The sequence below is a fragment of the Theobroma cacao genome, chromosome 5 (assembly GCF_053813885.1).
Source record: "Theobroma cacao isolate CCN51 chromosome 5, ASM5381388v1, whole genome shotgun sequence".
Lineage (NCBI taxonomy): Eukaryota > Viridiplantae > Streptophyta > Magnoliopsida > Malvales > Malvaceae > Theobroma > Theobroma cacao.
Window position 1 is genome coordinate 4,459,384 of NC_142643.1, and position 12,703 is coordinate 4,472,086.

Here is a 12,703-nt window from a genome sequence, read left to right on the forward strand (position 1 = left end):
TGGGATCTCTCTAAATTTGAAACTTAAAGCCCTTGCTTGAGTGACTTTACCCAAGAGTCGGCCCTGCTCAAAACTCACCGCATCTCTTATAGACGTGTAATTTGTGACACCTAGAAGCTAGTTAGGTCGGGAGTGGATGTAGCCTGTTCATTCCAAACCCAACTCCACTAGATTAAAAATGTAATGAAATATTCATAAATCATAATTGTGCGATATACTTTGAAGCATTATATTCCTATTTACAGCCATCATATAAAGAATAAAGTTAAACATTAGGTTCAGTTTTGCCATACTTTTATCTTTTTCCTGATGGACTGGGTGAATGAACTAAAATTAAAGACCTACCGTTGAGTGGAGTTTCCTTAAAAGCAAAACTTGAATCACAAGTGTTCTTTTTTCTTTCTTTGAGTATAAAAATCATTAATATTTTATAAGATTAGTTACGTGGTTTAACCATTTTATAATAAGATTATTAAATTTTTTTTTATAGAAAAAATATATTGAATCACATAATGGAAAATATTCTTATATCCACAATAATTTAAAAGAAAAAAGCTTGAATAAGATACGTAAATAACAAGGCTAGTAATATTTGGTCAAGAATAGCATTCTTTATGAGCTCTAAAATTCTTTGGTTTTGGTAAAGTTCATTGAAAAAACAACAAAGACTCGAGAAATATGAGCTTGGGGTATGCCAAGTATTAATATATTATATAGTGTTATACCTATAAGATAATCGAAGAGGGTGGATCTCCCAAAACAAATCCATGGGCCTTCCTTGGATCAGTGTCATATGTCAAATGAAATAGACCACATTGTTAAGACGAAGTGATGATTATTTTAATCGAAATGGAAATCTAGTAGCACTGGAAAAAGAAGGTGTGGTCAACTTTGTTTCCATTTGAACATAAAGTAAGCACCCAAGACTTTGGTCTAAAGAAAATGTACCAAATTAGAGGGTGAAAATTGAAATTATGGACTTAATTTATAGGCTTTTAATGTTGATGGGGGCAAGAATTCACACAATTTTCTACCTCTAATGGGTTGCCAAAATTGGCACCAGGATTGAGACCTGCCCACGCAATGTATACACCATAAAGTGCACCGAGCTGCAAAAATAGCTCCCAAAAGGAGGAAGAAAATAAAAAATTAGAAGGAGTGCTACCATAGTTTCTGCCTTTTGGTATTGTGGCTTTCGCTTGTATGCAAAATGAAAATTTATGAAAATCTGAAGAAAAGGGCAATATTTTATTGGTAAAAAGTGGAGTATTAAAGTCATTCTCCAATCTCCACCCCGTAGTTTTGAAATTTCTGTGGGTTTCCAAAGGTTTGTGCATCTAAAAGCCGGTTAGAAGCAAAACCAAAACCCAAAACCATGGGCCAGTTTTTCTGCCATAGCACAAAGAAAAGATCTTTTTGGCAAACTAAAACCGGCTGCTCGGCTCTCTGTATAATACTCTTTGTCTCTATCTATGTTTTCTATATCTCTCAATCTATTGCGCTCTAACTCGCTTCACCTCTCTTTTCTCTCTGCTCATATTGTTGTTTTCTTCTGTTACATTATTGAAAATCTAAAAGAAAGGGCACTCACAGCCTTTTTTTCTGGGTATAGAAGAAGAAGAAGAAGAAGTTTTCAGGTGCCTGGTGATTGTTACAACTCAATGGTAGTCAGTTCTTTACTGGGTATGCCTTTTAGCTTTTTTTCGGTTCTATCAATTGCCTGTTAGGAATTTATGTTTTGTTGTCTTTTAAGAATTCAGAAAAAGTGAAAAAGTAGTAGCCAATGACATTTACCTGGACAGGGTATTTGAGATCTCCAATAATTCTTGTAAGAGCTGTTTTTATTATTGTTCTGAATGGAAACTAATGGTTTGCCTGGTGGGATGTTTTCTGGGATTGGTTCAGGAATGTTAGGCCTTGAAATGCCATTACACCCCCAACAACAACAACAACAACCTCAAAACCCCCAAAGTGCCCAAAACCCACATCAGTTACATCATCACCCACAAATGGTTGCTTATTCCCTTCACGAAACTGACCACTCACAACACCAACAATCTGTTAAACAAGGCTATCCTTTTGCTTCCAAAACTAAACAACTATCCCCTCTCAGTGATGAAGATGAACCCGGTTTTACTCCCGATGATGGTGCTGCTGATGCTAAGAGAAAAATATCTCCATGGCAAAGAATGAAATGGACTGATAGCATGGTTAGGCTACTTATAATGGCGGTTTATTATATTGGTGATGAAGCTGGATCAGAAGGGAATGATCCTGCTGGCAAGAAAAAGGCTGGTGGATTATTACAAAAGAAAGGGAAGTGGAAATCGGTTTCGAGGGCTATGATGGAGAAAGGGTTTTATGTCTCACCACAACAATGTGAAGACAAGTTCAATGATTTGAATAAGAGGTATAAGAGGGTTAATGATATACTTGGTAGAGGAACAGCTTGTAAGGTGGTGGAGAATCAAAGCTTGCTTGATACAATGGATTTGTCCCCGAAAATGAAGGAAGAAGTTAGAAAATTGTTGAATTCTAAGCACTTGTTTTTCAGGGAAATGTGTGCTTATCATAATAGCTGTGGCCATGGTGCAACTGCTGGGGCTAGTGGTGCTAATCATTCGCCAGAGGTGGCCACTGAGACATCCCAGATTCAGCACCAGCAAGCTCAACAACAACGATGCCTCCATTCATCAGATACTGCTCAAATTGCTGGCAATTCGGGTGGAATGGATCCAGAGGCATTGAAATTGACTAAAGTAGGCAGTGACGAAGAGGATGATGATGATGATGATGACTCTGATGATGATGAGGATGAGGATGATGAAGAGGCCATGGATGGTCACTCAAGAGGCCACAATGGACACGGTCAAGAAGATGATGAAGACAACGATGAAAAGTCTACTCGTAAAAGGCCAAGAAAGGGAGCATTGGCAATGTCATTATCTCCATTGATGCAACAATTGAGCTGTGAAGCGGTGAATGTGATACAAGATGGGTCAAAGAGTGTTTGGGAGAAGAAGCATTGGATGAAAATGAGGCTAATGCAATTGGAAGAGCAACAAGTGAGCTACCAATACCAAGCATTCGAGCTTGAGAAGCAAAGGCTCAAGTGGGTCAAATTCAGTGGCAAGAAAGAGAGGGAAATGGAGAAAGCAAAGCTTGAGAATGAACGCAGGCGGTTGGAAAATGAGAGAATGGTGCTGCTTGTTAGGCAGAAGGAGTTGGAGTTGGTTGATCTTCAGCACCAACATCAACCTCAGCAGCATTCGTCAAGCAAGAGGGGAGACCCATCTAGCATCACTGGATGAGAAATGTAACATACGATAGGTCACGTTAGATAGGGATTTTAGAGTTTTTGATTAGACAGATACTTTTATATGAAAGGTTGTTCTGCTTTTGTTTATGAAATCTAGTTATTTGATATATGAATTCTGTGCTTTCAATCTTGGATCATGATGAAAGAGGTTTTGGCTCTCACACATGTCAATTGCATTCTACGAACAAAATTTACCAGAAAAAAATGTCTTCAGCAGCAGTAATGAATGCTCATAATGTGAAGTGATTTGAGGACTAAGGAGGTGCGTGGGAAAAAAAAAAAAAAACAATGTTTTTGACGGTTTCTTGTCTAAACAAGTGTAAGATTGTCTTAAGGTTGTTATCCTAGAAAACAGAATTGTGTTAAAAACTTGGAAGTTTCATGCGGTGCTCTTTGCAAGTTTCCTCTAGCCAGTGTGAAAATTCCTGGAAAATCCAAATGGAAGCTCTGCCAGTTTTCCCTCTGTAGCGGATCAATTCGGATTTTCCAGCAACAAACAAAATTAATGAAAGAAGCAAACAAAAAATGGTGTCTTAAAAACTCCATTTCACACCTCGCAGGAACCAAAACTTGTCGAGAAATAGAAAATATAATATGTATGTTTATATAAATCCTGGAAAATTAAATTGATAGGGCACGCCTGGTGGGACTCGAACCCACAATCGTCTGATTAGAAGTCAGACGCCTTATCCATTAGGCCACAGGCGCTTCCACGGGAAAAGTATTTTTATTAAAAGTAATATAACATTTAATCAGTCCCCGCATGACCCCCTTGCCAGCACCGCCAGCGACAGATTAAAGCTCCAAACATGCTAAATCTTTAAATATTCAGACAAGAACCGGCTGCCTCTTTAAAGTTTCAACAATGAAAACCACAACGTTGACGTTCTAGCTTTGCTATCATCCTGTAACCAAGACGGATCAATATTCAATCTAGATTTGCAAAAGTTAAAACCGGCTACATCTGAGCATGATAAGTTTAACCAATCTAATTGCGTACAACGTAATGCTCAAAATAAAAAGCAATTGTCTCACAAAAATCAGCATGTTCATTTGGAGCTGAACCAACACAAAAATCAAAATCCACTGGAAGCATGTGGAACTAGGATGTTATTCGCCTACGCATCAAATTGAAAACCAGGAACATGGGCATATTTTCCATGGGATTCTTTTTGTATAGGCTAGAATAATTACCATTTTGTAAATGTGTATTCTTAATACAATTCCAAATCCATGCATCTCCAAATCCTGGAGACAATACCTCGTAAATAAAAAGTAAAGTCCATTCACCGCTTCAAAACTCAGGATGGAAAAAATCCCAGACTGACTGCGACAAAAATGTTTTAGGTTTAATCGTCAAGCTCAATAATCTTTACGACAGAAGCATCCCCAACCTTCTGACAGACAACAACTCGATCATGTGACTTTATAACTCCTGAAACCTTCCCATGGTCGAGGGCAACCTTCAAAACTGACTCATTTGTTGCGCTTGTAGACTCCGCCTGCGGATCCATACAAGTTCTCACGTAAACAAAAATACAAGTTTCTTTCAGACTTGAAGAACATAGTAACAATTGGCATAAGGTACTTACAGGATGTCGTGGATCTGCAAGCATAGGGAAAAGACCTCTGACAATGAGGGATTGCCTTGCCTGAAGGATTCAGAAGAAACAAGGTAGTAAGTTCCATTAGCACGGACGAATGGGTATAAGCCACACAATAAACATTCCATCAACAGACTGTAAAGTTCTACAAATTAACTAGCAAAGTAAACTAAAGTCAAGAACAAAAATAGGCCAACTTCTGAGACTTCTGCAACAGAATTATACCACATATTCTTCTTTTAGATGACTACTGCAAGGCATTATTAACTGCATCTGAAAAACTGACAACTGTTATGATGGTTTAATGGTAAACCAAGCTTAATAAAACAAAACATATGTTCTGGAAATGATATGACAAAATTGATTTCAGCACAAGGAAAGGAGGCTTTTCCATATTAGTGTAGAGCAGATCACCACCACTAGGCAGAAAACATACATTCAGGTGAAGACAAAACTTAAGATGGCATTCCATCACAGCCAGGTCATACAGCAAGTCATTCCAGATGGTTTACAAATAAACACAGGATGTTCAACCAAATCAACGATTCAAAGAATTCAAAAGACCAGCCAAGACAAAAGTCTTTCCCCAAGTCTAGACATTTTTACAGAAAAGCAAGATAGAAAAGACTAGAACAATGGAACCAGTTGACTACTTTACTAACACTTGCACAATCAAAAAGTGAGCATTTTCCCACTTTTGGATATGTTGACATCAACTATACCAGACTATAAAACCAACAAAATTAACTTCCACGCAGTTAGTTGAATATCCAGGATTCAAGGTAAATGGCATACCTCAAAGGCCCCACTGAAGCTCCACTTCAATTGATTTGTCTTAAGGCGAGGGATGACAACAGAGAGAACAGGCATTGTTGGCCTGTACTTTGCAATCAATCTGGTACATAGAATACATTCAGAAGCCACATAAATTAATCAATGTCCACTTAATGTAGAATGTTAGAAATGAAATAAATAGACCTTCCACAAGTTCCCATTAACAACCCCTCCTCTCCCCCCCCCCCCCCCCCCCCCAACAAAAAGAAGAAAAAGAGTCCTTCAAACAAAAGCGAAAAACGAGAAAATCTTGGGGGACAAAAAAAAGAAAACAGCTCATATCTAATTAAACTTGATCATATGGTAATAGCATACCTTGCAGCTCTCCCTGAGGATGTGAAACATATAATAACTGATGCCTTCACCTTAATTGCTGCCCGTACCTAAACAAGAAATTCATCCTATCAGAAACACATTGCAGATATGCACTCAATTTATCTATAACTAATGCTGGTAAAGGCCACTATGATAATGATAAAAGCATATATCAGAAAAGCAAAATCGGGACAGATAAATACCGCAGAGGAAGCAATGGACTCCAAGTGGGTCATTGGTTCTCCAACATACTTGACAGTCTTCTTGAAATATAGATCCTGGTTGAAAACCTTCTCTGCCTATGGAATTTTATAATAAAAATGAAAAATCCCAAATTGTAAATACTCAGAAAACGAAAAAGGAATATTAGTAATAATTTTTCATTTTAATATTTCCAGAACAGTAAGTAATCCATCTCATTGATATGCATGGCAAGTTAATTGGTATCCCATGCAATATAACAATAAATATAAAGCACCCAAATTACAAACCAAAAGTTGATGCAGAATTTATGCATTCTTGCATAAAAAGAGCATCAATGCACAAGTTTTTGCTTACTTAAGATTGAAGGTCAAATTTCTGCAGAAAGGTTCATCACCAATGGGAATACTACAAGAAAAATTGGTCTTGCAAGTGTTATGTCATTTTGGGTTTTTCTTAGTTGAAAAATCTAGTAGAACCATAGCCCATAGCCTAAGACAATAAATTGACTGCAAAAAAAGGAATGATCTGACTCTCATCCCTGTGAAGGATACTTCATTCAACCACAGGGAGACAGCTTTCAGGGAAAAAGGGAAATGTGCAATGTTTTTTTCCCCCTTATGAACCACATAAACATGGATTGGATGTCCATGTCCCAACCAAGCAACAGAAAGTTCAAAAAAAAAAAATGTTTACATTAGTGAGTCTTGGAAGTCAGAACCACATTATAAAGTCTGTCACAAGGCAACAAGGTCTCCAAAGTTGGGGCTGCATAAGTTAAAAGCTTCAAGTTATGCGCATTTAGGAGACATAGAGAAAATTTACCTCTGCACAAATTTTGCCAACAATAGAAATGGTTTCAACAGGGTATAATCCACGCAGGGTCTCAGCACCAAGAAGAATAGCATCACTTCCTGCAGCAATCAGAATATGAGACAGCAGGTTTAAATCCTGTATTGCATGAGAGGAGCAATAACTATTTATAATAGAAAATTATTTACATGCTTGTCAAAAACAGTTCCCAACTCCAATGAACAAAATAATAGATTTTTTATACCAGTGATATCTTATCACATATAGCATGCAATAACAAATAATTTAAATGAAATTGTTAAGGAGTATCAATGAACAAACTCAAAAGCAGCAAAAGTCCACAATATAGCACAGTAACATACCATCAAGAACAGCATTGGCAACATCAGTTGCCTCAGCACGAGTGGGCCTCAAGTTGTCAGTCATACTGTCCACAACACGAGTGACCACTGCAGGCTTTCCAGCCATGTTACACTTGTAAAGGGCAGCTTTCTGAAATAAGAACACCTGCATAGAAAAGGGATTTTGATTAGCAACAAGCCCTAACCAATAGCCACTCTAGGCACTATATCCACATATTGAACTAATTTATGTGCATTTAAAACTAGGACCAAGGCTACCAACAAAAATTTATGAAATAGAATTGTACACGATGCAATAAACTGCATGGTATATTCAACAAGATACATTTTGCAGAAGAACTGATGTATAATAGCCCTCTACAGATTGGGTCTCTAGTATTTATAATAACGTGACTTACTAACAAAATTTACAGTAAGATCTGCAAAATGGCTGCTTGTTCAAGTTATGAAACTGACCTTCTCAGGTGGGAGATCAATGCCCAAATTTCCACGGGAAAGGATGATTCCATCTGCTTCCTTTAGAATCTCATCAAAATGGTTCAATCCCTGAAATATGAAAAACATTAATGTCACATCCTTATTCACAGCATGTGCAATCAAAACTATGTATATTCATTGTTTTTGGCAAATAGAATATGTAATGCACCTCTATGTTTTCAATCTTCGCAAAAATTTGTGTCTGGTAGAGGTCACCCAACTTTGAAAGGAACTCGCGTGCCTACAAAGAGCAGAAAAGAGCAATCGGAAAAATGAAGAAACTTAAAAAAAAAAAAATAAAGAAATAAAACCAGATAAGGGGAGTGAAGCAGAAGGAATACATACATGCCGAACATCTTTTGCATGTCGTGTATATGATAGTGAGAGGAAGTCGATTTTGTTTTGAACTCCCCAGGTACTTATAACCTGAAGTAATTATCAACAGATCACAAATGGGATTCCATGGAAATATCAGGACAACAAGCTACAACTTACCATGAGAGAGATTACTATCTGCATTAGTTTATGATAATTAAAAGGCCAAAATCAAAGGCAAGCTCACCTCCTTATCTTTATCAGAGAGAGTAGGCAAATCAATACGAATTTGAGAGGCATGCAAAGTGAACAATGACCCAGCCAATGTTGCAGAGTTCTTTATCACACAAACCACATCATTTCCCTTCACCTCACTAACCTGCACAATTTCGGTCACAATTTATGCAATGCTAGGTGCATAAGAATTTTAATCATACAGCTCAAATTCCCCAATTAAACAACCAACAAATAGGTAGTAAAATAACAGCCAACTTTAACACAAACACAAACACAAACAGAAAGAGTCACCATTTGTGTTCCACTTTTCTTACCTCAAGCCATACAGACGTGGTTTCACTCCCGGTAAACAGGTACTGACCAATAAAAATAGTGTCTCCCTTCTTCACTGCCTGAAAAACCAGATTGAATGGTTTGTCATAAAGATTGTACAAAGAAACAAGGCAACCACCAGCAAATAGAAAATTCTTTCAAGCTAACTGAAAAAAATTGACACACTAAGTTTCAGTGTCAAGAATATATAAGCACTGCACGGGCCAACAAATGCCTCCCAACCCCAAATTAGCGAAAAGCTATATATAAAGACAAGAATGTACAATAGATTCAGACATTCCCAAACACATTATCATTAAAACTTCAACAGAACCGAAAGGCAAGAAAACAAGGCTCATGCAGATACTTTCTCAGAGCAAACAACACAGGATACACAAAATGCAATTAGTGAATGTGGACTAGCATTGGACCTCTGACAATCCATCAAAATTGATTGGCAATAATTCTGAAGAGGCCTCTTGTCCTTCATCTGGCGTCAAGATAACGGTAGCATCTGCCTGAAGTGAGATGGCTTTCTCGCTTTTATTAACAACCTGCAACTCAGGACCCACAGTATCCAACATAACCTGAAAGGCAAAAACATATAGAAATCACTTGATTTTCTTAACTTTCATTATTCCCATCAAAATAATCAATGACCAATCTGTACTACAATAGCAAACAATCACGCATTGTCTGCCACACTCAATATTCAGGAACAGGGAAGTAAAATTACTGACAAAATTCACACCAAAAATGTCCTAAAATAATCTCAAAAACCATTTGAAAAAGGGAAACATGACAAAGTCTATTGTTTTCTGCTGAACACAAAGTTTACATTAAGACGGACAATTTTCCTAGGAAACACACAAACAGGAAGCAAACAAAAGTTATATAACTAACAAAAATTGAACCAAACTACAGTAAAAATATACCGCACAAAGCTTCTTAGTGCTCTTTACGGCCGCCTTCAAATTTTCTAAAGTTTCTTGATGATACTCCGCGTCACGCCACGAAAAATCGAACCTAGCCACTGCCAAAACCAAAAAAAGAAAAAAACTAAATCCTAACTCCAATAATGCAGTAATAATTAAAAGGAAAGTAAGGCAGCAATAATTGTACCGGACATTCCAGCTTTAAGGCAACCGGAAATAACATCTACAGATCGAGACTTAGGACCCAAAGTTCCAACTATCTTCGTCATTGCCGGGAAAAAACTCTGCACAAAAGACAACGAACATATCAGATTCGAAATCTACTCCGATCCGATCAGCTTCCCCAGGAAAAACAAAAACAAAAACAAAACAGATTGATTTTAAAAAAAAAGGTGAAACTTACAGCCTTCGATGGCTCCAGGATTGAAGCCATCCTGATGGGCTCTTCTAGAAGCAGATGACTCGAATGCATTTTTTTTGCCAATCAAAACAAAAAAAGTCAATTTCCCTTCAGAGAATCCGTCGATCGAGAGCTCTTGCGTTGGGAGAACGAAGGGATTTTTTTTTCCTTTTGCCTTCGTAAAACTTGAACCGAAGGATATGCTTTTGTTCTGAGTGACGTTGCCTTTTTATTGAACGAAGAACAGAAAACCTGGTTCCACCACAACCAGATGACTTTGTCCCACTTTATTTTTATTGCGATTTTTATTTCTTTCATTCTTATACACGTGGCGAATATCGAACGGTTGGTTTTTGAAGCCTCATGATGTTTGATAGGGTTGCCGAAACGTGACCGTACAGTTTCTTGGCGAAGGGGATAGGTAATTGTCACACTCCCACTCAAACACGTCAAGCGTGTTGAGAACGAATGGTTATGATTGGGTGGAAGGTGAGAGAGTGTTGCTGTTTGGAGAGTAGCTGATGTTGTTATTGGTGTTTTTTAAAAAAAAAAAAAGAGGCACGTGCTTTTGGGCGATTAGGTGATGGTGAATTTTCCAGGGAGCGGGAAGAGTTCTAGACGATTTCGAAACTCCAAAGGTAGAAAGTTGGATCCGCACAAGGTAATGTTGAGAGAGTTGACGGAAATTGAGACACCGCAAGGGTCAAATCCTATGGGCTGTCGTGTTTTTACTTTTGGGAGGAGTTCGGTGGGACACGTTTTTACATCTTAAAAGTTATTCGAAAAATGTGCATCCAACGATGGGCTCATTAAGTCCTTTCGGCCCAAACTTGAGTTTTGGTCAAATCAAAGCAAATGCCATGAAATTCCCATAACCAACAAGCTTCTCTCACTGTCTAAGACCGCTGGAGGACAAAACCCATGACAACAATCTGAAATTTCTGAATAATCCATTTTTGTTGAATCAGGCGATCTTCTATTCAATTCCATGCTTCCTGTTTTCCGTTAAATACCAGATGGTATGTTTTTTCAACTAAAATGGTGGGTAAATCCACTATCCTGTTACAGAGAACAACCAAACAGTAAAAACTTTTATTAATCAAATGTATCGGGGACAAAATCCTTGTCTAAGGAAAATTCATTGTACAATCTTTGATGATGACTCGTTATTTTTATGTTATATGAGCAATTTTCTTCTCGTCATCGATTCCATGCCTATGGGTTGTCCACTGTCACATCGTTAGGCAAGTTTTTAATTGATCAAACTATAAACATTTTGTTTTTTGTATAAATCCATCATGCAAAAGTCAATATATAGCGGATTCACTCTACGTAACTTTCACTTTACGAGTAGGTAGCCTTGTTCTCCTTAGAGAGCTCTATTTTTGCTCTATTTTAGGTAGCCCTTTAATATAATAGTACCTCATTCGTACGGTATGTAACTCTTTTCATCCATTTTTCTTTATGACACTTTTCTACCAACACAAATGTTTTAAGTCTATGGCATAAGATGGTATAATTCAATCTAAATGCTTAAACCTTTAGATTTTGGTTATACATCTATCTCTATATGTAAATTTATAATTTGAGTGGTTTCTGTTTGATTTGAGATTTGATAAGATTAAGTTAAGTTAATTTAAATTGCTTAAAATTAATTTGTTTATGGAGCTCAAATTCCTGTTGAGGTGGACAAGAGATGGTGACGTGGAGCTTTTGTTAGAGGTGAGGTGGAGATGCCAATGATGTTGATAAGTGAGGTGGAATTGTCAGCTGTAAAAGAAAGTTGGATTGTTGGGATAAGACTGGGCTGCACCCCTTAGTTACGGGCTTCGTTATGTGGTTGATTATGGTTAAGAGAATGTAAGATTTTCATCTTTTTGCTTTTAGTTTCTAACATTAATATATTGCTGAGGTTTTTGTTACGTATGTTTTTTGAAAAAAAGTGTTATTAATATTTTATGTTTTTTTTTTCTTTTATCATTGGTTAACTATATATGTTAGGTATGGTTATGTATTGCATTTTCTTTATGACTTAATTTCGTAATTATGGTGGAAATGGGAAAGTCAAAGTAATTTAAGTGGACAAATCCTACGAAATGTGTGTTACTCGAGATACTTGTTAATGAGGTTCGGAAAGGAAATAAACTTTTTAATATCGTTAAGCCATCCTCGTACACTTGAGTAGTGAGAGCTACAAGTGAAAAATTCAGTGTGAGGCAAACTATAAGAAATTCATATCAAGACTGAAAATAAATGAAATACTATCACAAAAATCATAGCTAAGAATGGATTTGGATTTAATAACAATTTAAAGATGGTTGTTGCAAACAGACAAGTTTATAAGGACGAAGTGACGATTTGTACATGTTCTTTATTTAAGTTTATATCATACAGTTTTCACATAGTTAAAAAAAACTATATGGTTTTTATATTATATGTTAGAAAATGGTTTCTTTTCCTTTCTTGGTTAAGCATGATCTTTTCGTCAAATGAAATGACATTGATTATTGAAAAAGATATAACAATTAGGAGTTTTGCCAAATCTTTGGTTGATATCGAATTGGACGAAAGCACCGAAG

General features: G+C 36.9%; 2 protein-coding genes and 1 non-coding gene across 5 annotated transcripts; 1 reads left to right on the plus strand and 2 right to left on the minus strand.

Annotated features, from left to right (window-relative positions):
* The first annotated feature begins 1,365 nt into the window (after positions 1-1,365).
* LOC18598131 (sequence-specific DNA binding transcription factor) lies at positions 1,366-3,446 on the plus strand. Of its 2 annotated transcripts, XM_007027515.3 has the most exons (3): positions 1,366-1,448; positions 1,613-1,683; positions 1,906-3,446. In XM_007027515.3, the coding sequence occupies exons 2-3, from the start codon at positions 1,662-1,664 to the stop codon at positions 3,309-3,311; spliced, it is 1,428 nt and encodes a 475-aa protein (XP_007027577.3). In that variant the 5' UTR covers positions 1,366-1,448; positions 1,613-1,661; the 3' UTR covers positions 3,312-3,446. The 2 variants fall into 2 exon arrangements, with proteins under 2 accessions (XP_007027577.3, XP_088662303.1); XM_088806177.1 differs by lacking the exons at positions 1,366-1,448; positions 1,613-1,683 and having other exon boundaries at positions 1,713-3,446.
* A 508-nt stretch (positions 3,447-3,954) lies between these two features.
* TRNAR-UCU (transfer RNA arginine (anticodon UCU)) lies at positions 3,955-4,027 on the minus strand. The gene has a single exon. It is a non-coding gene; the product is annotated as a tRNA-Arg (tRNA).
* A 318-nt stretch (positions 4,028-4,345) lies between these two features.
* On the minus strand, positions 4,346-10,369 carry LOC18598132 (pyruvate kinase 1, cytosolic). 2 transcript variants are annotated; one of them, XM_088806176.1, is made up of 17 exons: positions 10,128-10,369; positions 9,912-10,008; positions 9,725-9,822; positions 9,221-9,376; positions 8,792-8,869; positions 8,488-8,619; positions 8,271-8,351; positions 8,095-8,166; positions 7,905-7,994; positions 7,449-7,593; positions 7,099-7,187; positions 6,276-6,371; positions 6,073-6,140; positions 5,719-5,818; positions 5,149-5,196; positions 4,912-4,971; positions 4,392-4,821 (listed from the first exon to the last, which is right to left on the minus strand). In XM_088806176.1, the coding sequence occupies exons 1-17, from the start codon at positions 10,194-10,196 to the stop codon at positions 4,669-4,671; spliced, it is 1,632 nt and encodes a 543-aa protein (XP_088662302.1). In that variant the 5' UTR covers positions 10,197-10,369; the 3' UTR covers positions 4,392-4,668. The 2 variants fall into 2 exon arrangements, with proteins under 2 accessions (XP_007027579.3, XP_088662302.1); XM_007027517.3 differs by lacking the exon at positions 5,149-5,196 and having other exon boundaries at positions 4,346-4,821.
* Between the last annotated feature and the right edge of the window lie 2,334 nt (positions 10,370-12,703).